This window comes from Mycena indigotica, assembly GCF_014461135.1.
Source record: "Mycena indigotica strain 171206Taipei chromosome Unknown Mind.scaff0004, whole genome shotgun sequence".
NCBI lineage: Eukaryota > Fungi > Basidiomycota > Agaricomycetes > Agaricales > Mycenaceae > Mycena > Mycena indigotica.
In genome coordinates this window covers 5,773,304-5,794,311 of record NW_023503003.1, presented here as the reverse complement: position 1 = coordinate 5,794,311, position 21,008 = coordinate 5,773,304, and the positions used below count along the sequence as shown (strand labels likewise).

Below are 21,008 nucleotides of genomic sequence, written 5' to 3'. Positions count from 1 at the left end.
CGGAGGCCAAAAAACGGCTGGCCTTGCAAAGGTGTCGACTGTGTGTTGCCCACACTGTTGTCCGCGCTGCATTTGATGGTATATTTTGGGTGCGGTTTTGCCTCCATTTGACGCGATATAAGGCTCAAATTTTACAGGTCTGGGCCGCCGGAGGCCAACGAACGGGAGGCTTATCAAGGCTGCGTGAATAGCGCTCTGCGCTGGAGGGTGTTGGATTTGGAGATGGACGCGTTGTGGACTTGAGATTTGACGCGTCGCAGGGAGTTGGCACGCGTCGCGACGCGTTGATAATTAGCGCGCCTGGATGTACCTCTTAAAATAGCTAATATATGACTTTACATCGTTATATGCCTGCCCGGAAAGCCCGAGAGTGACGCCAAATTCCCCAGCATGTTATGTCCCCCAAATCCACTCAAACCTGTCCCCAAATCCCAATTTTTCGCCCGCTGCTCGACGCACAGAGTACTCACATGACCTTGTTTATAGGTCCGTGCGCTGAAAAAAAGTAGTATATTAGAGGGGTCTCGCTCGCGCGACTTGGCGAGCGAGCGCGACTTAGCGTTGGAGCGGGGCGTGCAAGGGGGGGGGTATGGTTTGACATGGGAAATAATTACATGCCAGTCACGGGATGTGCTACTGTGCTCTCCCAAAAGCCACCGTCGTCCCAACCATCACACGTGCGCTCCGCAACGAATATGCTGAGCCAGACGACACCAGTCGAGATGTGGCCCTCGCTGGCGACCTTCCGAGTATCCTTCATAAGTATGAATTAGCGCAACCCGCGTCGACACCTGGAAGTTGCCTGCCTTCGCGGCCTGGATCGGGTTTTAGTTTGAGATCGAGTGGTCATGACTCCACCGAGCAGGCTGTCCAGGAGAGAGAAACGCGATTTGGCACACTCGGAACATATCTGAGGCCTCAATTTACCGCCAACTTACTGTCTGCGCAGGCTTTCGATGACGCTCGGACTCCTCAAGCTCTCCAGCCCTTCTCCGCCTCAGAATATCCAACTGTCCGTCCATTTGTTGTTGATTTTCCCGTGACTTGCAACTGATTCATTACTTAGTGCAAGGGAATCGACCCGGCGTTGACAATTAGCGCCCGCATACCCTCAAGAAAGCCGGCTGTGTATCCTTTTCCGCCTCGTCCATATGCAGCTCAGAATCTCAATCAACCAACCCAGTTGGCAGCTGGCACCTCTCCGTCCATTGGGGCCGGAAACAGCTTTAGTTCTGTGACACCAGTGAACATTCAGGTAATTAGCACATATACCCGCTGGATATTCGGACTTTTCACGCGCAACAGCCTGCCGAAGACACCGACGAAAATGCCTTACTCGTCTTCCTGCAGTCGGCGCCTCGAGAAAGCCTCGCAGGCTACATCGGGCTCCTCCGTTCGGTTGGACGGGGGCTGCCTGAGCTCCGCAACATGAAATCCTGCTACGACGCATACGCAATGAAAAGCCACTTTGCTCTCATCCTGACTGACCAGATCGGCGAGCACGCCCCCATGACCCTGCACCATATCGCCATGCTCATTGAAGCTATAATCAACCACTTGTAGAAGAATTCTGAACCATATCAGCTAGAACCTGTTGTTTGTACCACTGACAAGTACTATTAGGAACCGAGACCAAGAAATAGAGTAGATTTAGACGCTCTCAGCAGTAACTCTTCGAATCGACTCAGCAAAATACACTCAGATGAAGCGAAAGGGATGCACTATCGACGGGCATTGTCAGTTTGAGCCAACTACATAGTAGGTTCGCTTAGGCCAGCTCCCAACGGTTCACACTTTCATAGCGGCTAGTTCGAGTCTAACTCCGTAGTGAGAAGTAGAATACATTCAGCTGCTGTGAATTTGAGTCAAGCGCGGAGTACTTTTCATGTGTTGTTGTTCGTACTCTTGAACTAAAGCGAAAGGAATGCATGAATTTGAATCATTTTTTGGCGTCGCTCGTCATCGCCACATAGCGCATATAGCATACACGTCCCACCACGGTGGCCAACCAACCAAACAACTCGTAAGCGACAAGCCTCTAGATTGTCGTCTCGTATGGTACAGGCACCATCGTTTGTGGGACGTTGCCCGATGACACAGCGGTGACGGTGCGGGCGGCCCGGGGCTGGGCGGGGATTCGCTTCAGGTTGACACGCTCTGAAAGTAGGAGTCAGCGAGTGCATCGAGGAGGGAGAAAGGACAAATTGATACTCACCACCCTTCTCCTTCGCGCATCGTGGTTCTTCTTGACCTGAAGTATATATATATATATATATAGCCCCGCCGCCCTCCCAACGCGCGATGCAACGAAGAAAAGCTAGGCGGGCACGCAGCAGGCTGCGCCAACGACGGCGAGCGCAGGGAGGCTCACCGTCGCGACGTCGCCCTCGGACAGCACGTCACGGTGTCGTAAGCTTACAAACCACTCCCACTTCTTCACCGACCACCTCCAAACGCGCAATAAACAATTGCACTGCCGCGAACGCCCCCGCGCAAGCAAGCCAAGCCGAGCCCGCCTACTATCCGACGCCGAATTCTATCTACAAAGCTCTCCTCCAACCTGTCCCGGACCGCCAAATCGACACTAGAAGGAACAGCTCGTCAGCGCCGGTCTCGACAACGGGCACAAGCAGAGCACGCACAAGCTGGAAAAAAAAAAGAAAACAGGGCGGCAGGTACGCTTGTCGTGCGCCAAGAACGCTTGACTTGCCGAGTTTTGCTATAGCCGTTGCGAAAACTTGAAGACACCTGGAATCAAAGTCAGCGCGCGCAAATGGTAAGCGGAACTCCACCACTGGTTTCCATTCTCCAGTCTCGAAGAAATGCTGGGCTTAACGCCGAGCAGACCCTACGGCAACTCGAAGACCCCATCGAACGCTGCAAACGGCGGTGAGAAGACAAATGGTATGGGCAGGGAAAGTACGTGGATGAGTGGTGAGATTTGGAGGCCACGGGAAGGGGCTCGGTCAAGCCTCTGTCGGTAAGTGAGCACGCTTCGATTCACCAAAACCGAGTCCTGACTTACCTTGAAGGTTTGCCAACGACGTTGCGAGCGGAGGCGATCGGAACCGTGAACGCGAAAGAGTAGGCAATGGCGCTATAACATGGTAAGTATCCAGGCCAACGACGAGAATGTGAAGCTCACCGTCGACATCAAGTAACTAAAAGAGACGGTTAGCGACGAGCAAGTCCCCAACGAGCATATCACGCACGCGCTTCAAGACACCAACCCAATTCTGCAACTGCCATCTTTTTGCTCCTCAGCGACGGTAATCACCAACAAGTGGCGGAAACGAGAGCTGCAAAGACCAGTCAGCAACGCAACGCGCAGGGGAAATCTCACCAACCAACCCGGCCGCCATTCCCGTCTTTTGCTCCTGCGAGCACGCAGGTAAGCGCATGAATATGGTAAACCAACAAGACTAACCAATTGCCTCGACAGCAAGTCTAATTCCCTCCTCGTGCTTCGAACTCTGTGTCGGACTATCGACTGCTGTCAGCAACGCCCAACGTCTGCAAGCTCGACTCACCCATTCACGGCCCTCGAATGTCAAAGAGTACCGCAAGAACTACAGAATTGTCAGCAAGCGCTACCACGACGGAACAAGACCTCAAGAAACAAACCAAAAAGAGAGCGGACAGCAACGCAACGCGTAGGGTATGACGCAAGTTAGCTGGAGTAGGTGAGCAAGCTAGTTCGGAAAAGAGGCAGAGAACTCACCTGAGTTGAACAGATTCAGAGAAGACGATGATGGGGCAGTGCATAAGAAATAGTGAGACGAGAAGGGTGCGGTATGATGTATAGTATGGTGGAAATAGCAACGTATATTCCAGAGGGAGAGAAAGAGGGCGACATGTGAAATGCGAGATAGAACGACGATGAGCAAAGGGGGGTCGGACTTGGGGGCAAGATGGGGGGCGAAAGGAAGGAGGGCATGCGTGAGAGTTGAACTCCGTGGCTCTTATATATGGCGGCTCGCTTAGTTGACACGGCTCGTTGCGTTATCAAAACCAACCTTCCGTGGCTGCATCGCAACCGGGCTATTTTAAGACAAGCGCGAGAAATGTACTGCGTTCATTTAGCGCCAGACAACTCGCATTCAGAGTAGGCAAACACAAGGACACAAAATCCACACCTACTCGGAATCCGACCAAGTTGCGTCGCGCGCGCCGGAAATAGACGCACAGGGACGTCACCCTTCATCCTATCTGTCAGCCAAGAATGATACCGAGCTCCGCTTGGCGACGGCGGAGTCATAAACCAGATTTCGGGGTGGGCGGCGATAGTAATTCAAGAATATGGTTCGATTGCGACCTCGCTGGGCCCAGGCAACGAGCAGAAGAAGCTGCAGTACGTCATTGATGTCAGTTAGGGTCTTTTTCCGACGTTATCGCACCGGCGATGCGGACTTATTGCAGGAAATGGCGTTGTGAGTTTGGACGCGATCCTGGCAGGATCGAGGGCAAATGGGACGCTCGGAACGTGCGAGGAGCCGAGATTAGAGTCTTCCTGACGATCTACCTGAATTGAGTGTGTCAGCCCAAGTTTCAGCAGGGGAATCCGAGCAGTAGCCGGTGGAATTACCGGATTTGGGATTGGGTGGGCAGTCTGATGGCCACTGAAAACGACGCCCAAGAGGGCACCATGCCTGCGGAAAAATCTGGGGGAAATCGGCACGCGAAACGCGTCGAAAAGCGTGTCAAAGTGGATGAAAATTGGGCAAAAAGAAGATGTCGCATGTCTGGGAGGCAAAATAGCATTGAACGCGAGCTGGAGAAAACCAACGAGTGAGGGAAACACCTGAGCAAGGACGATATGTTCGTTGGCCAGGGTGGTCCGTGTTGTCATTATCGACATCACGCCTGCCGTCAAGCCACGTCAGGGCTCCACCGTAGCTTCTCCTTCCATTTCGCTGGACCCTGACTTTACCGCCCGAGTTTCCCTGCTTCATTTCCGACTCACCGACGGTTGCCAACAAATGAGTCAGTTTCAAAAATAGTTCGCCGCGGCCATGTCATCCACGGCATGGCAAATCCTTTAACACTCTGCTCGAGGAACACCATGGCGGTACTGGCCGCATTACTGGCATGCCAATGGCTGCCCACAGCATTTTTTGCCAATGATGGCCGCCGCGCTGCAGCAACACTTGAAGTCGGAGCCTGGGGCGTTGCCGTCAGAGCAAACATTATGGCACCACTGGGCCGGGCTGGCTCGCCGATTTGTACGGACATCCCGCCGTCTCCCTGAGCAACCGGCCACGCCGGCGGGCGGCAGGATGACATGATTTCATTTCCGTCCCAAAAATAACGACACCGTGATGTTATGCATCGATGCATCAACAAAGTCACGCGTCATTTCTCTTGTTGACTTCACTCCACCACCATCCGCCTCCACTGCCCTCGTCGAAGAGCCCATTCTGCTGGTACGTCTTCCCTGTTCTGCCCGTGACGGTCATCGTGCTCACTCCCCGCTCCAGGCTGGTCTTTTTGTGGGTTTTCCTGGGCTCAAAGTCAGCGGCGACCAGCTGAACAAGGAGCGCGACAATAAACGCGCTCCTGAGCCACTCGGAAGCATCTCGCTCAACCTGAGCGACAGCTCTACACAGGCCCGGGTACTTGCTGGCCAGCGGGCACTTGTCTCTGCTCTATGTAAGCCACTCTTTGCCTCAATCTTCGCGCGTTTTGCTCACAGCCCGTTCCAGGTTCTGTCTATCCAGCCCCTTTGACTTGGGCTTCGACTTGAGCCATAAGTGAAGGCGGAACCCAAGCCAAACAACAACACACAACAAACGTGGACTCTTCGCGGGCGCTTCAGGTTGTGCTGCCCGGCTATTGGCACCAGTGAGCATCTGCTGCCGTCACGTATGTCTGCTTGGTATCTACACCCCCACATCAGTACTCACTCACCGGCCCAGATTCATGCTTATTCGGCTACCAAGTTCTTGCGACAACTGCTGCAATCCGCCGTTCCTGGTGCTCTCGCCGTCCACGACTCTTCACGGGCCTTGTCACATCATGTAAGTCGAACTCCCTTTCCCGTTTGCGCTCCTGAGTAACTATCTCCACAGGCGGCCGTCAACGTCTAGCGAAAACTCACCGGGAGGGGGAACCTCTGCGTGGACCTTCAGAATATGCCGGTATGTCAGCGTTTTTCTTGCTTTCTAGTGCGTTGTTAATGTTGGCACAGGTTCATAGCTGTTCGCGCTGCTGTCTTCAGAGATGGGGAACCTCTGCTCGTAAGTTGTCTCTGTCTCTGGGGTATGATGCTCATCTAAGTATTGTAGTTCTGGATGTCGTCATGGAGGCGGCGTCGCGCTTCTCCCCTCTGCGGTGCCATCGTCTCGCAAGTCAGAGCTCTGCTCTGCTCGTGAGTGGAACGACGACTGGTATGTCGTTGCTCTATTGCTTCTAACAGAGTATTAACATTATGTTTCAGCTCGCGACGGCCACTCAAACTCCCGCGAGAGGGTGAACCTCTGCTCGGGCGGTGAATTCTTGGCTGTAAGTTGCTTTCATTGTGGTCGTATGATGTCGTATTGATGTACCACTTAGCCTCGCTATTATCAACGCGATGCGTATACAGAGGGGGAACCTCTGCTCGTGCGTGGATGCTTTTCTAGTAAGTTATTGCCATTGTTCTTTGCGATAAGATGTTGATATCAGCTTCAGATTTGTGACCGTCGCTCGCGAAGCAATGTTGATGCGCCGCCCATTGTCTCGCAACTCAGTAACTCGTCCGCGAAACTACTACTGGTATGTTTTCCCTCCATTGCCTGTTACTGAGTATTAACCTTTCCACGCAGGATCTAAATCCTTGCGGGAGCGTGAACCTCTGCTCGGATGCGGAATATTGCTGGTAAGTTCTTTCTGCCGTTGGGATGTGACCTTGTACTGATGACCGATTAGTGCTGTTGTTGACCATGACGACGCGGAGCGGGAACCTCTGCTCGGGTGGGAGATGCGCTGGTAAGTCGTCACTGATGTTTGATAATGCAGGACTGACATCTGCCTTAGACTTACTGTTGCTACTGTTGGGGCTACACCTGCTTCGCTGCCACCCACGACCTATATCCCCGACCAGAGGGGGAACCTCTGCTGGTATGGGGAAACTCTGTCGGTATGGTATTTTTGCTTCGCTGTTGCATTTCGTTGATGTTATGTTTAGATTTGGAGCCACTAACATGCGCTACTCTCACGATCTTGGCCTGTAAATAATGCTTACGTAAGCAATTTTTGCCTCCACTTCTGACGTCCAAAAAGCTTATTTTTCTCAGATTTTTGCCGCCGGAGGTCTGCGCTATTGCCGAATTTGTGTTCCGTCACTGTGCCGCCCGTTTTGGTCCCGCATCATAGCGCGCCGCGCCCGGATCGGCCTCGGCATACCCGGCTTGATGCCATCATCTGATTTTGATGGTATTTTTTGGGTACGTTTTTGCGCTCTTTTTAGCGTCTAAATGGCTCATTTTTTCACAGGTTTTTGCCGCCGGAGGCGAATGAAACGCCCTGGACTTCAAAGCTCTCGGCAGTGTGTTTTCCACACTGCCGTTGTGCTGGATCGCGAGCGAGCGAGGCGCGAAGCGCCGAGCAATCAACGGGGGGCCTCGGGATGTCTGCATCACCCGCCCTGATCATGGCAAAGACACGGCGCGAGGCGCGCAGCGCTAAGCCTAGTCTTCGCATCCTGGTTGTTGGCTCTGACTCTATGTTGTAAGTCCAATTTTGCTTTTGCCTTATCATCATTTGCTTACCGTTCTTGTAGAGCCTACTGCACCGCCACTCTCCGCGTTGCTACTGCCCGTCACCCTGACCTGTCCGCGTGAGGCGCGAAGCGCCGCGCTACCACCCCGGTTGTCCACCAGCAGCGTTGCATTCAGTCCTTGCTGCTGACTCAAGCCCCGCTGCGCGCGCTGGTCGTCTTTGCATCTCCAAGACAAGTTTGTCATCGACTTCTTACCCTTTGTCATCGTCTTCCGACTCCCTCGACACTCCCTGCGCCACTTCTCTCCTCAAGACTTTGTTGCCTCCGCCATGTTTAGATGTCGTGTCTGTCGCTGCCTTGTGTCGACACGCATTACTTCCGCGTCACGTTCCCGCATGTGTCATTTCCCCTCACCCTCATCATCTTCCCGACCTGCATCCCTTTCCGCGGACCCTCTTCCACAACAGGTTCCGGGCCGGTACTCGAAAGGTGCGCAGCGGCAAGCTTACCCTGTGATTCCCCCTCGCGCCTGTTTCCCAATGACTTTGACTGCTGTTGTGGGGCCTTGCGGAGCTCGTCCCGATGCTGGGACCCGGCCAACGTTGTGTCTGTCATTGACCTATGTAACCCCAAGCTCCGACTTTCGGCGCTCTCAATTCCTTCCCGCGCCATGTTTCCGCCGGGCTTGCCGCGCCATTGTCGCCATCTCCAAATGGTCCAAGGACCCTCTTCCGGCCAACCTTCTCGACCGCTGCTGGCCGGTGCTCGCCGTCATGCCCGCTGTCGGCTTGATGGGGATGGAAGTCTGGGTGCTGCGCGGGACCCAGAACTCTTCCCGCAATCACTGTCGTTGCGCTCACGGCAATCGGCCGCGCACCAGCAACACCTCCGATCCTCCAACTGACGGCGCCGTTGTCTTAGCGCCACGCTCACTCTCTGTCAATTCTGTGTGCGACATTGGTGTCCGCGCTTGTTTTGATGGTATTTTCTGGGTGAGTTTTTCCCGCGATTTGACGCAATTCAAGGCTCAAAATTTTGCAGGTCTGAACCGCCGGAGGCCAAAAAACGGCTGGCCTTGCAAAGGTGTCGACTGTGTGTTGCCTACACTGTTGTCCGCGCTGCATTTGATGGTATATTTTGGGTGCGGTTTTGCCTCCATTTGACGCGATATAAGGCTCAAATTTTACAGGTCTGGGCCGCCGGAGGCCAACGAACGGGAGGCTTATCAAGGCTGCGTGAATAGCGCTCTGCGCTGGAGGGTGTTGGATTTGGAGATGGACGCGTTGTGGACTTGAGATTTGACGCGTCGCAGGGAGTTGGCACGCGTCGCGACGCGTTGTTAATTAGCGCGCCTGGATGTACCTCTTTAAAATAGCTAATATATGACTTTACATCGTTATATGCCTGCCCGGAAAGCCCGAGAGTGACGCCAAATTCCCCAGCATGTTATGTCCCCCAAATCCACTCAAACCTGTCCCCAAATCCCAATTTTTCGCCCGCTGCTCGACGCACAGAGTACTCACATGACCTTGTTTATAGGTCCGTGCGCTGAAAAAAAGTAGTATATTAGAGGGTCTCTCGCTCGCGCGACTTGGCGAGCGAGCGCGACTTAGCGTTGGAGCGGGGCGTGCAAGGGGGGGTATGGTTTGACATGGGAAATAATTACATGCCAGTCACGGGATGTGCTACTGTGCTCTCCCAAAAGCCACCGTCATGCTGAGCCAGACGACACCAGTCGAGATGTGGCCCTCGCTGGCGACCTTCCGAGTATCCTTCATAAGTATGAATTAGCGCAACCCGCGTCGACACCTGGAAGTTGCCTGCCTTCGCGGCCTGGATCGGGTTTTAGTTTGAGATCGAGTGGTCATGACTCCACCGAGCAGGCTGTCCAGGAGAGAGAAACGCGATTTGGCACACTCGGAACATATCTGAGGCCTCAATTTACCGCCAACTTACTGTCTGCGCAGGCTTTCGATGACGCTCGGACTCCTCAAGCTCTCCAGCCCTTCTCCGCCTCAGAATATCCAGCAGTCCGTCCATTTGTTGTTGATTTTCCCGTGACTTGCAACTGATTCATTACTTAGTGCAAGGGAATCGACCCGGCGTTGACAATTAGCCCCCGCATACCCTCAAGAAAGCCGACTGTGTATCCTTTCCCGCCTCGTCCATATGCAGCTCAGAATCTCAATCAACCAGCCCAGTCCGCAGCTGGCACCTCTCCGTCCATTGGGGCCGGAAACAGCTTCAGTTCTGTGACACCAGTGAACATTCAGGTAATTAGCACATATACCCGCTGGATATTCAGACTCTTCACGCGCAACAGCCCGCCGAAAACACCGACGAAAACGACCTGCTCGCTTTCTTGCAGTCGGCGCCTCGAGAAAGCCTCGCAGGCTACATCGGGCTCCTCCGTTCGGTTGGACTGGGGCTACCTGAGCTCCGCAACATGAAGTCACACTACGACGCATACGCAATGAAAAGCCACTTTGCTCTCATCCTGACTGACCAGATCGGCGAGCACGCCCCCATGACCCTGCACCATATCGCCATGCTCATTGAAGCTATAATCAACCACTTGTAGAAGAATTCTGAACCATATCAGCTAGAACCTGTTGTTTGTACCACTGACAAGTACTATTAGGAACCGAGACCAAGAAATAGAGTAGATTTGGACGCTCTCAGCAGTAACTCTTCGAATTGACCCAGCAAAATACACTCAGATGAAGCGAAAGGGATGCACTATCGACGGAGGAGAGTAGCTCTATGCATTGTCAGTTTGAGCCAACTACATAGTAGGTTCGCTTAGGCCAGCTACCAACGGTTCACACTTTCATAGCGGCTAGTTCGAGTGTAACTCCATAGTGAGAAGTAGAATACATTCAGCTGCTGTGAATTTGAGTCAAGCGCGGAGTACTTTTCATGTGTTGTTGTTCGTGCTCTTGAACTAAAGCGAAAGGAATGCATGAATTTGAATCATTTTTTTCGTCGCTCATCATCGCCACATAGCGCATATAGCATACACGTCCCACCACGGTGGCCAACCAACCAAACAACTCGTAAGCGACAAGCCTCTAGATTGTCGTCTCGTATGGTACAGGCACCATCGTTTGTGGGACGTTGCCCGACGACACAGCGGTGACGGTGCGGGCGGCCCGGGGTTGGGCGGGGATTCGCTTCAGGTTGACACGCTCTGAAAGCGGGAGTCAGCGAGTGCATCGAGGAGGGAGAAAGGACAAATTGATACTCACCACCCTTCTCCTTCGCCTCATCTTCTTGACCTGAAGTATATATATATATATATAGCCCCGCCGCCCTCCCAACGCGCGATGCAACGAAGAAAAGCTAGGCGGGCACGCAGCAGGCTGCGCCAACGACGGCGAGCGCAGGGAGGCTCAGGGTCGTGAGGAAGCGACCGGCCGGCCTGTCGGGCCCGTTGCCCGACGGCACGTGTCGCTTACCAACCACTCCCGCTTCCCCTCATCTCCCGCTCGCTCCACCGACCAGCCCGCTCGCCCGTGCTTCGGCCCAAAACCACATGACTGCGCCCGGCTTCAAGACGCGCGGATTGCGCTGCCTGCCGCGAACGGCCCGCCGAGCCCGCCAATCCACGGCAAGCCGCCGACATCTATCTAAAGTGGCTGGAATGCTAACTACGCCCTCCAGCCGCTTTGCCGCTGTGCTCTAACACGCCCCGGACCGCCTCTTCTGCTTCTGCAGCCTGCGAATGGCGCCGAATCGATGCTGGGAAAGAACGAGTCAGCGCCGGCCGGTCTTGACAATGAGCTGGGCACGCACCGGTTGGGAATCGCAAACGGGAGAGGGCGGTCAGCCTGGAAACGAGGGTCAGCACGCGGGCGGAGAAGGAGTAAAAGGCGCGCTTGTTGCGCGTCAAGAACGCTTGATTGGCTGACTTTTTGATAATTATAGCCGTTGGGCAAACTCGGAACCACCTGCAACGAGAGTTAGTGCGCGGAAAAGGTGAGAGGAACTACAAAACTAGTCTCCTCGTTCGCTAGCTCCTCCAGCTCTGACGACCTGCTCGGCGTTAATAGCCTACAGCAACTTGAAGACCCCATCGAACGCTGCAAATGACAACGACGGTGAGGAGGGAAATTGTATGGGGCGGGAAAATACGCGGATGAGTGGTGGGATTTGAAGGCCGCGGGAAGGGGCAGTGTCGGCCAGCAACAGCGACGCGAGCAAGCTCTGTTGATAAGTGAGTACAATTTAACGGAAAGTGGTCCTGACTTGCCTTGAAGCTTTGCGAACGAGATGGGTTACAAGCGGAGGCGATTTGGCAAACGGCGGCCTATACAAAGTGAGTAAGTTTGTTCTTGAAGCAAATTGGACTTACCTCCTCTAGCTTGGGGCGAATGGACTGTGAACGCGAAAGAGTGGGGAGAGATAACGACGCTATAACATGGTAAGCATTCAAATCAACAACGAGAATGTGACACCGCGGGCAACCCTTGCGTCCGACAGCAAATGTCAGACATGTGGCAGACCTAGCGTCCGTTGAGTGTCCGGATGGCAAGAGCCCTTTGAGCTCTTTGTAGTCAGTCGTTAAGCTGTGTATTCAATAATTCAGTTTTTGATCCCCGGCCTGCCAAATCATCTGTGCCTCTGCCCGCATTGCAAACATGTGTGGTGATGCGTCTTTGTTTCTTTGAAGTATCGACTCAGCTAAAAGGTAAGCAGTCTTTCATTGGTATTGTTTCATCTTCCTGTTATTCATATGCCCGGCATACGAACAGCGACAAAGCGCAAGCGCGGATCCGATGGCAACCAAGCCGATACTGAAGCCAGTCCCACTACTGGAGTTGGAGGATCTCCACCAGCCAAGCGTGGTCGACCTGGACGCAAACATGGCAGGGGCAGACATGGACAGCCCAGTCCAAGTCAGCCATCTCCAACAACCGCAGCCGGTTCATCCGCCACAAACACCAAAACTGCTGGTGGTACGACCGCTCCTCAGGCTCAATCAAGCAGTGGTGCTGGTGGAACAACATCCGCGGCACCCCGCCACACCCTCAAATTCCTGGACAGAACGGCCCAGCGGTTGTCTCATGGCCCTGAGTTGTCCCGGCCACCCTGGGGGCATTTCTCGGGCGAATCACGCCAAACTGGGCCCACCAACTCGTCTGCACTGACATCAGCCCATGTTGTAAGACCGCTCCCCTCGAGTCTCGACCCCAGCCCGCTGCCCACTCCCTTCACTGACACCAAACGGCTGCGCGACATCAATAAAGAAGGTCAAATTAACGTTACACTGCCTGTTTAACACACTGACATTGTTACAGCGGTCATCGTCTTGTCATTGTCGCCCAGTCCTATGTAGTGCCGCCCAGGCTTGTCGGCTTGGCTGTTCGCGGCAGCGCTGACAGTGTGGCCCGAGGCAGGAGGCGGGAAGAGGCAGCTTGGGCGGCTGTCGTTGTGGAGACCCAGCGAGTGAGCAGGCAGATCGGGGGACAGACAGTGCACATATGGCATCGGGTAACGTCCGCTGACCGATTGAGGAGGTCTACCGCGTCCTGTTACTGTGCGGCCGCGGACAGCCCCCGCAATCGAAATGAATCCCGCTGGTCAGCGTTGGAAAGGAGTTAAGCAGGGGGCTGTGCACCTGTGTCAATGACGTAGACAGTGGTGGAGGGAATTTCCTCTCTGCCGGTCTACGTCATAATGATCGGGGCCGGTAAATCATTAGCCGGAGGTGAATTGAAAGCGCTGGAATATTACCCGCAACTACGTCATAGGTCTGCTGACCCTGATTTAGATCAAATGGGCCGGATCTTCTTATCTGTAGCCTCCCAATTGACTTCCCCTTCATTCCGCCTTCGATGCCCCCAAAGCCCAAACCTCCTAAGCTCTATCCCTGCAAGTGCACCAAGTATGGGTGCTACAAGAGTAGTATTGAACTTGATGGAGTAGTACAGCCTGGCCGAATGATCACATGGCAGCGTCGAGAGCAGCATAAACAAGGTGGCCATGTAAAAAGGACTAGCAGGCCAGAGACAGACCAAGAATAGAAGGCCAACTAGAGGAGTTCATGCAGCTACTGCTGCAGACTTGGTAGATTCTGATGATGACAGTGATTCAGGTAATAATATTTTCTACTTGATTAAATTATTAAATTATTGAAACAGATCTTGGTGTCCCAGACACAGGCAATGAAGGACCAGAAGGTTTATTTCACACCTTAAATTCCAGAGCCTATAATGACTTCTTGTGCTTTTCTCAGACCCAGGTCCAGAAACCACTCAACCTGAACCTGGACTAATGCTTGTTATTCAACTTTGCTCAATGCTTGCACTTTGGCTACACACCAAGGCTAATGTCAGCAGAGCTGTTGTCAACACTACTCTCAAGGCAATCAATTTGATTATTGCTACTGTTTTAGAAATTGTCTCTCTAGGACTCAAGCAACAGGGAATCTCTGTTACTCTTCCAGATTTTCATGTTCCTATAGATGTCAGAACTATGTTCTCCAAGTTTGATATTGAACCAATAATCAAACGGACTATCTGTTGTCCAAAGTGTTATACCCTTTATTCTGGCAATATAGATAAGCTTCCAAAAGTTTGCAGTTTCCGGCGTTCTCCACGTGCAAGGAAATGTGGTGCAACTCTTCAACGTCAACGCAGAACTGCAAAGGGTACTAAGAATGTGGCACATACAACTTTCAATACTCAGGATTTTGATCAATGGCTTCAGTTCTTTTTATCCCAGAGACCTATTGAAGAAGCTTTAGCAACTGCAGTTGACAGGGAATTTCCAGAGCCTGGAAGTGATATAGATGATCTTCAAGATAGTCAAGCTTGGGCAGATCTTGGTGAATATCTTGAGAACAGGTACAATCTGGTGTTCAGCCTTTACATTGACTGGTTCAATCCTCTTGGAAATAAAACTGCAGGTATATACAGTATCTCCCTTTTCTGAGAGTGTTATTAATAGAGAGTATAGGAAAGTCAGTATCATGTGGTGGCATATACCTCTGCTGTCTCAATCTACCTGCTCATTTACGTTATCGCAAGGAAAATATGTTTCTAGCAGCTCTTATCCCTTCACCTGGAAAACCTGATGCAGCTATAATTCCTCATGTTCTGGATCCAATTATCAAGAAAATTCTCTCCTATGAGCCTGGAAAGGTGGTCATTACCCACTTGCATCCAGAGGGTACTGCTGTCAGAGCTAGAATTATCCCTCTTGTTGCTGATCTATTGGCAGCAAGAGAGGCTAGTGGATTTCTTTCACATTCAGCCAACTGTTATTGTTGGTACTGTCTTCTGACATCTGATGAAAATGCAAGACTTGACTGGCAGAACTGGCAGCTACGAGATGCAGATGCAGTACGTATTGCTGCTCAGCTATGGAAAGATGAAACTACTCTGAAGGGTCGCAATGAAAGGGCAGCTGCAACTGGTATACGATGGTCATCATTCTATAGGCTACCATACTGGAACCCAATCAAGCACACAATACTAGGTTTTATGCATAACTGGCTTGAGGGTGCCCTGCGTTTCCAACTCCGGACTGTGTGGGGTGTGGGCAGATCAGATGAAAAGGAGATGGAACTTCAAAAGATCAATGACCTGGAAACCTATGATGAACCTGCCAGATCTGAAACTGCCAGTGAAGTAGAGGCACTTTTGAATGACCCTCTGGATAACCCAGAAGACTTTGCAGAGTTCTATGATAATTATAGTCAGAGCAATACTCTAGGAACAACAGATACAGATAGAACACCCCATCAAAGAGGTGTTTCCCAACCTCCAGCTATAGATAATGATGAGATGGAAGTTGATGACAATTGGTCTCAATCAGCTGTCATGACACCTAACCCCAGTGCTGCCTCTTCAACAGACAATAGCTCAAGTGATCTAAGTGAAGATGATTATAACAGTGATGACTTTGATCAGGAATATACTGGTGCAGCAGTCTTTGGCAACTTCAAACTCAATAAGACTGCAATAGAGAATATCAGAACTTGTATACAGGAGATGTATCTACCCTCCCATATCCCTAGGTTACCTCCTAATCTTGGAGAGAAAAAACATGGCAAAATTAAGGCAGACCAATATCTGGTGCTCTTCACTGCTGTTCTTCCTCTGGTTATTCCTGAAACAGATCTATCTGAAGATAATGATGTAAATGAAAATATGCAAACAGGGTTTTATCATCTAGTAGCAGCAACTAATATCAATGCATCATTCTCTGTTTCACATAGTGAAGCAGATATGTTTACAGAACAGCTTATCAAGTATAGACAATATGTTCAAAACACACACCCAGATATTAATGAACCACCCAACTTGCACTTTTCAGTACATGTTGCAGCTCAAACCAAGTACTGGGGACCTGGGCCTGGGTTAGCTGAGTTTCAAGGAGAACAAATCAATGGTCAACTACAAAGAATTCCTACTAACCAACATCTCTGTATGTTCATTTATATCTGAGCTTGCTTAATTTGCACTAATCTTACCATAATTTTAGATGATATTGATTTTACTATGCTGCGGCAAATGGCACGGCGAAATCGTCTCTTATCCAGACTCCACTATCATGATTTTACCAATCCTAGCCTTCAATATCTGGCTGAAATTCTAGAGCCTGACATGGCACATCTTAAACAACCTCAAGAGCTAGATGAATCTGACTTAACCTGGTACCTGGCAAAGGCAAAACGTGTGTCTGACAGGCAGTACCAGCTAGTACTGCAATATTTGAATGCAACTGGTGCTGGCTATCTTAGTCACTTAGCATATGCAGATTTGGACCATAGGGATATGATTCTTCCACCTGCTGCAAAGTCTCTAAGAAATTATAAGGAGGACAGAAAATCTTATAGCACCAGTGACTCTCATGCAGGCAACAGTTTAATTCAGTATCAAGACCCACATACTAGAAATATAGTGACAGGTGTTATTTCATCAATACTGGAATTTCCATTGCATGGCTTTCTGAGGAAGTTTCTCTTTGTACATCAGCACAAGGCTCTAGACATGTCACAAACACCCTATGCACACTTTCCTAGGCTTATGACTGGAATAGTTGCTGCAGAACCCCATACAGCATTGACTGTTATTGAGCCTAAGCATGTTATTACACACTTGACTGCATGGGCTCGTCCCTCTGGCACTTACACAGGTATTAATGAAAAGTGTCTTGTTGTTTGTTGGGCCTTGAATCGTGGACGGAAAAGACCTCCAGAATAATTTGTACATTTGTATTTTCTCTCTGTTTTGAATATATCAAGTATGGAACAGATGAACCTGTTCTAGTCATTACATGTCTCAATTCTCTTAAAATGATTCAAGAACTATAAAGTCAAATTATCAGAATATTGGGGGTTAATTTCATATTTCAGCTTTTCTACTTGTTTTTCTAATCATAAACACAAAAGCAAATGAGAAAGGCATAAGGACAGAAAGAACATAAAGTTTGATCATAAAATCAATTCATCATTTGATGTATCAAAGGTTTGTTCTTTGTGCTACTGCTATGAAAGACCCACAAAGACAGCCCAAGCTTCGGACAGCAACCTGACACTAGGTCTGTCACACACCCGTCATTTGCAATCTGACACATGGTTTGCCCGCGGTGTGAAGCCCACCGTACTTGCGTTGCAGGTTTGAGAACAGCTTGGGTTTCGAGCGGAAGCGATTCGGGAAGGACGGTCTCTGCAAAAGTGAGCAAGCATGTTGTTGAATGAACGCATTGGACTTACCTCCTGCTTGGGGTTGGCGGAGGAGAGAACGGGGGCGTTACAATGACGCTAAAGCGGAGGCGATTTAACTATGCAAAGTAAGTCAGCATGTTCTAACGGATTAGACTGACCTACTCCTCCAGCTTGGGTCCGTGGACACGAAAGAGTAGAGGGGAGAAACAATGGCGCTATAACATGGTAAGTATCCAGGTCAACAACGAGAATGTGGAGCTGACCGTCTTGTTTGCGAACAGCTTGATCTTCGAGCGGTCGCCTATACAAAGTAAGTAAGCATGTTGTCGAATGAACGCATTGGACTTACCTCTGGCCAGCTTGGCATTGGCGGAAGGTCTGCCAGGAGGGAGCGGGGGAATTATAATGACGCTGCAACCAGGTAAGTACTCAAGTCAACAACACGAATGTAAAACTGACCTTTGAGTAAGACGACGATGAAGCTCGGGTCGAGCTCGAATTCTGTGTACATGGTGAGCGGGGGCTGGAAAAGAACGACGAGCACAACAGCATCATCACGACACCATGGTTGACATGGAGGTGGGAGTCGACGACGACGACGATGAGGCGGGCACGTGCAGTTGGTGGATGGGAGGAGGGAAAAGAGTGACGGGCGCGAAGCCTGAGACCCGTGGGGGTTCTTATAGGCGTTGGAGCTCGCTTAGCTTTGACAGTTCGCCCGAGCTGGGCTGTCTCGTTATCGGTGCGAGTGGCTGACTGATCTTCCATAAAATGCAAAGATGTCAGTTTCTATGCTTTAGCCGAGCTATTTTGAGTGCGGAGGGCGTTGAGTAGATGGATTTGAAGCAGCTGCGAAAAGAAATTTGGTTCACCAGCAAACGCCATACGAGTCCAACATGCGAAAGGACTGAAATGGACAATGAATCGAATTTTGGGGAGCGCAAAGGGCGCGAGACGGGCATAGCTGGCTGCAGAACTTACGAAATGTTCCAGCTGTCAAATGGACATGCTGCGGTAAGCGGCGTTGCAACGCGGGCGGTGGTGGAAGCGGAAATCAGTGTGGGCCCCGGAAATGATTTGCGAAGATCGTGCTGAGTCTGGGCCCGTGAGGCGAATCGGAGACGGGCTCAGGGTAGCGGATAACTATTAATATCATTCTGGGGCTTTAATCGGGTCGCATGGCCGATGTGCGCTGACTGGACCCAAAAAGCAGGAAATCACAGCTTTTTGTTAGATTCAACCCCATCGCGTGGGGCGATAGGCCTCGGGCCAGCCGCAAATGCTCAAGCATAAGCTTACCTGAAATTTGTCTGAATTGACCATACGGATTGGTTTGCACAGGGAAGAATCCGCACTGGACCGGGTGAATTGCCCAATCTGGCATCCAGTGTGAGTAGTGATGGGCGCGAAAAATGTAAGCAGCTAGCTACCGCTGAGCCGCAGAAAAACGCGCTGATAACACGCAAGGAACGCGTCGTTTAACGCGTCAATTGCGCTGAAAATTGGGCAAAAAAGAGATACTTGAAGACCTAAGGAAAACAAAAGGGCAGAACGTGTGTAGGCCAAAAGCCACAGGAGGAGCATTCAACTGTACCAAGTTTCTACAGGGTTCGTACATGCCCGGGCAGTGATCGCCACATCACCGGGCTGCCTGTCAGCGGGCTTCTTGATTTTGTTCGTGGGTGGCTTCTCTTCCGTGTTAACGCAATAGGACCCTGACAATAAGATTGAACCCTGACCGCATTGCCGTCGGCGGTCTTCATTGGCCGAGGTTGGCGACTATTTCCGTCACCGCAGGTGAACTCTAAAAATAGTACGCCACGGAAAGCGGGACATGCCTGCGCGCGCTGGGGACGGCAAGGCAACACCTGTTCTTTTGGCCATGCCCCGCATGGCACTCAAGCTATCCTCCCCGACGTGTCGCGTCGCGCCGCATCACCCGTATCGATGATGCGCCATCATGATTGCGCGCCGCCCACGCCTACGTGCACCGGGTGAGCCTGCATCATCATCTCCGTTAGCTTCAGACCCGGCACCCGCACGGCCTAACGCACCACCCGATACTCGGCATTTCCTCACTCCCCGCGCCGCTTATAATAATCGACCCTGACTCGGTGACAGTGTGCTTGACACCGTTGATGTGATTTCCGTGGAGAAATCAAATCATCAACGAAGTCACGCGCCATTTCCTGGCTTGTCTTCACTCCACCACCACAACACTCGTCAACGCGTTCCTCGTCGATGAAGGTATGCCTCCGTCTGTTTTCTTGCCGCCCGCGCTCATCCCAGCCTCCGTAGCACCCTCCTGCTCCCCGTTCTCAGCCCTAGTTTGGGCTTTCAAGTCGTGTTCCCGAGTGCACCGTTTACGGCAACGCGTCCAGTCATACGGAGGTGTGTGTGTGCGGCTGTGAACTCAGCGCTTTCTTCTGACCTCCTCTGACAGTCTGGCGCAACCGGTCTACTCAACCACACGGAAGCCGCTCGAACGGGCAGCGTCAGGCGCGCCATTTATGTATGTTGTGTTTGGCTTCCTTTTTATTTTTTACTGACCACTCTTCATCCAGCGCTGGCAACCAGCTGCACTGTTGTCGTCGTTTCACACCCGGGTTGGTAGCTGGTCCGGACCCACCTTGCACGTTCTCCTCCGCCTTGCCCAGCTCACGACTCTCTGGACTCAGCCGAGTCCGAGCACCAACTCAGAGGTATGTACTATTGTCCACTTTTTGTGTTTGTCCAAGTCGCTCACACAATGTCTAGCTTCTCCGAGTCCTCGGTCGCTTTATACTTTGCGGGAGGGGGGAACCTCTGCGTGGACATGGGGACTCTGCCGGTATGTCAATATCTTGCTTGCTTTCTAGCGCGTCGTTGATGTTGGCACAGATTCGTTGCTGTTCGCGCCGCCGTCGTCAGAGATGAGGAACCTCTGCTTGTAAGTTGGGGAGCCTCTGCGTGGACATCGACTATGCCGGTATGTCCTTATTTTGTTTGCTTTCCAGCGCGTTGTTGATGTCAGTATAGCTTCTTAGCTGTCCGCGCTGCTGTCTTCAGACGGGGAACCTCTGCTCGTAAGTTGTTTCTGTCTCTGGGATATGATGCTGATCTATTGTAGTCGTGTCATCGAATGTGGACGTCGTCATGGATGCCGCGCCGCCACCTCTTCCCTCTGCGGTGCCAACGTCTCGCAACTAAGAGCTCTACTCTGCTCGTCAGCGGAAGGACTAGTTGTATGTTGTTGCTCTATCGGTTCTAACAGAGTAATAACGTTATGTTTCAGCTGGCGACGGCCACTCAAACTTTTGCGAGAGGGTGAACCTCTGCTCGGACGTCAAATTCTTCCTTGTAAGTTGCTTTTGTTGTTGTACTATGACATCGTCCTGATTCCCTGCTTAGTGTTCTTATCAATGCGACCCAATATGAAGGGGGAGCCTCTGCTCGTGTGCGGAATCTTTGTTAGTAAGTCATCGCCGTCGTTCTTCGATGATAAGGTGTTGATGTAAGCCATAGCTTTGTGGCCGTTGGCGTTGCAGGTCATGTCTATCCTCCAACCGTGAACCTCTGCTCGGGCGGTGAATTGTTGCCTGTAAGTTGCTTTCATTGTGGTCGTATGATGTCGTACTGATGTACCACTTAGCC

At 51.5% G+C, this 21,008-nt stretch overlaps 2 protein-coding genes across 2 annotated transcripts; both read left to right on the top strand.

Moving 5' to 3' along the window:
- Positions 1 to 12,434: 12,434 nt before the first annotated feature.
- Positions 12,435 to 13,037, top strand: MIND_00558000 (uncharacterized protein; the record flags this gene model as incomplete). Its single annotated transcript, XM_037362355.1, has 2 exons — positions 12,435 to 12,951; positions 13,000 to 13,037. The coding sequence occupies 2 exons, from the start codon at positions 12,435 to 12,437 to the stop codon at positions 13,035 to 13,037; spliced, it is 555 nt and encodes a 184-aa protein (XP_037222647.1).
- A 6,587-nt stretch (positions 13,038 to 19,624) lies between these two features.
- Positions 19,625 to 20,564, top strand: MIND_00557900 (uncharacterized protein; the record flags this gene model as incomplete). The annotated part of the gene is made up of 8 exons (XM_037362354.1): positions 19,625 to 19,766; positions 19,819 to 19,887; positions 19,940 to 19,981; positions 20,033 to 20,077; positions 20,133 to 20,205; positions 20,256 to 20,343; positions 20,389 to 20,440; positions 20,485 to 20,564. The coding sequence occupies 8 exons, from the start codon at positions 19,625 to 19,627 to the stop codon at positions 20,562 to 20,564; spliced, it is 591 nt and encodes a 196-aa protein (XP_037222646.1).
- Between the last annotated feature and the right edge of the window lie 444 nt (positions 20,565 to 21,008).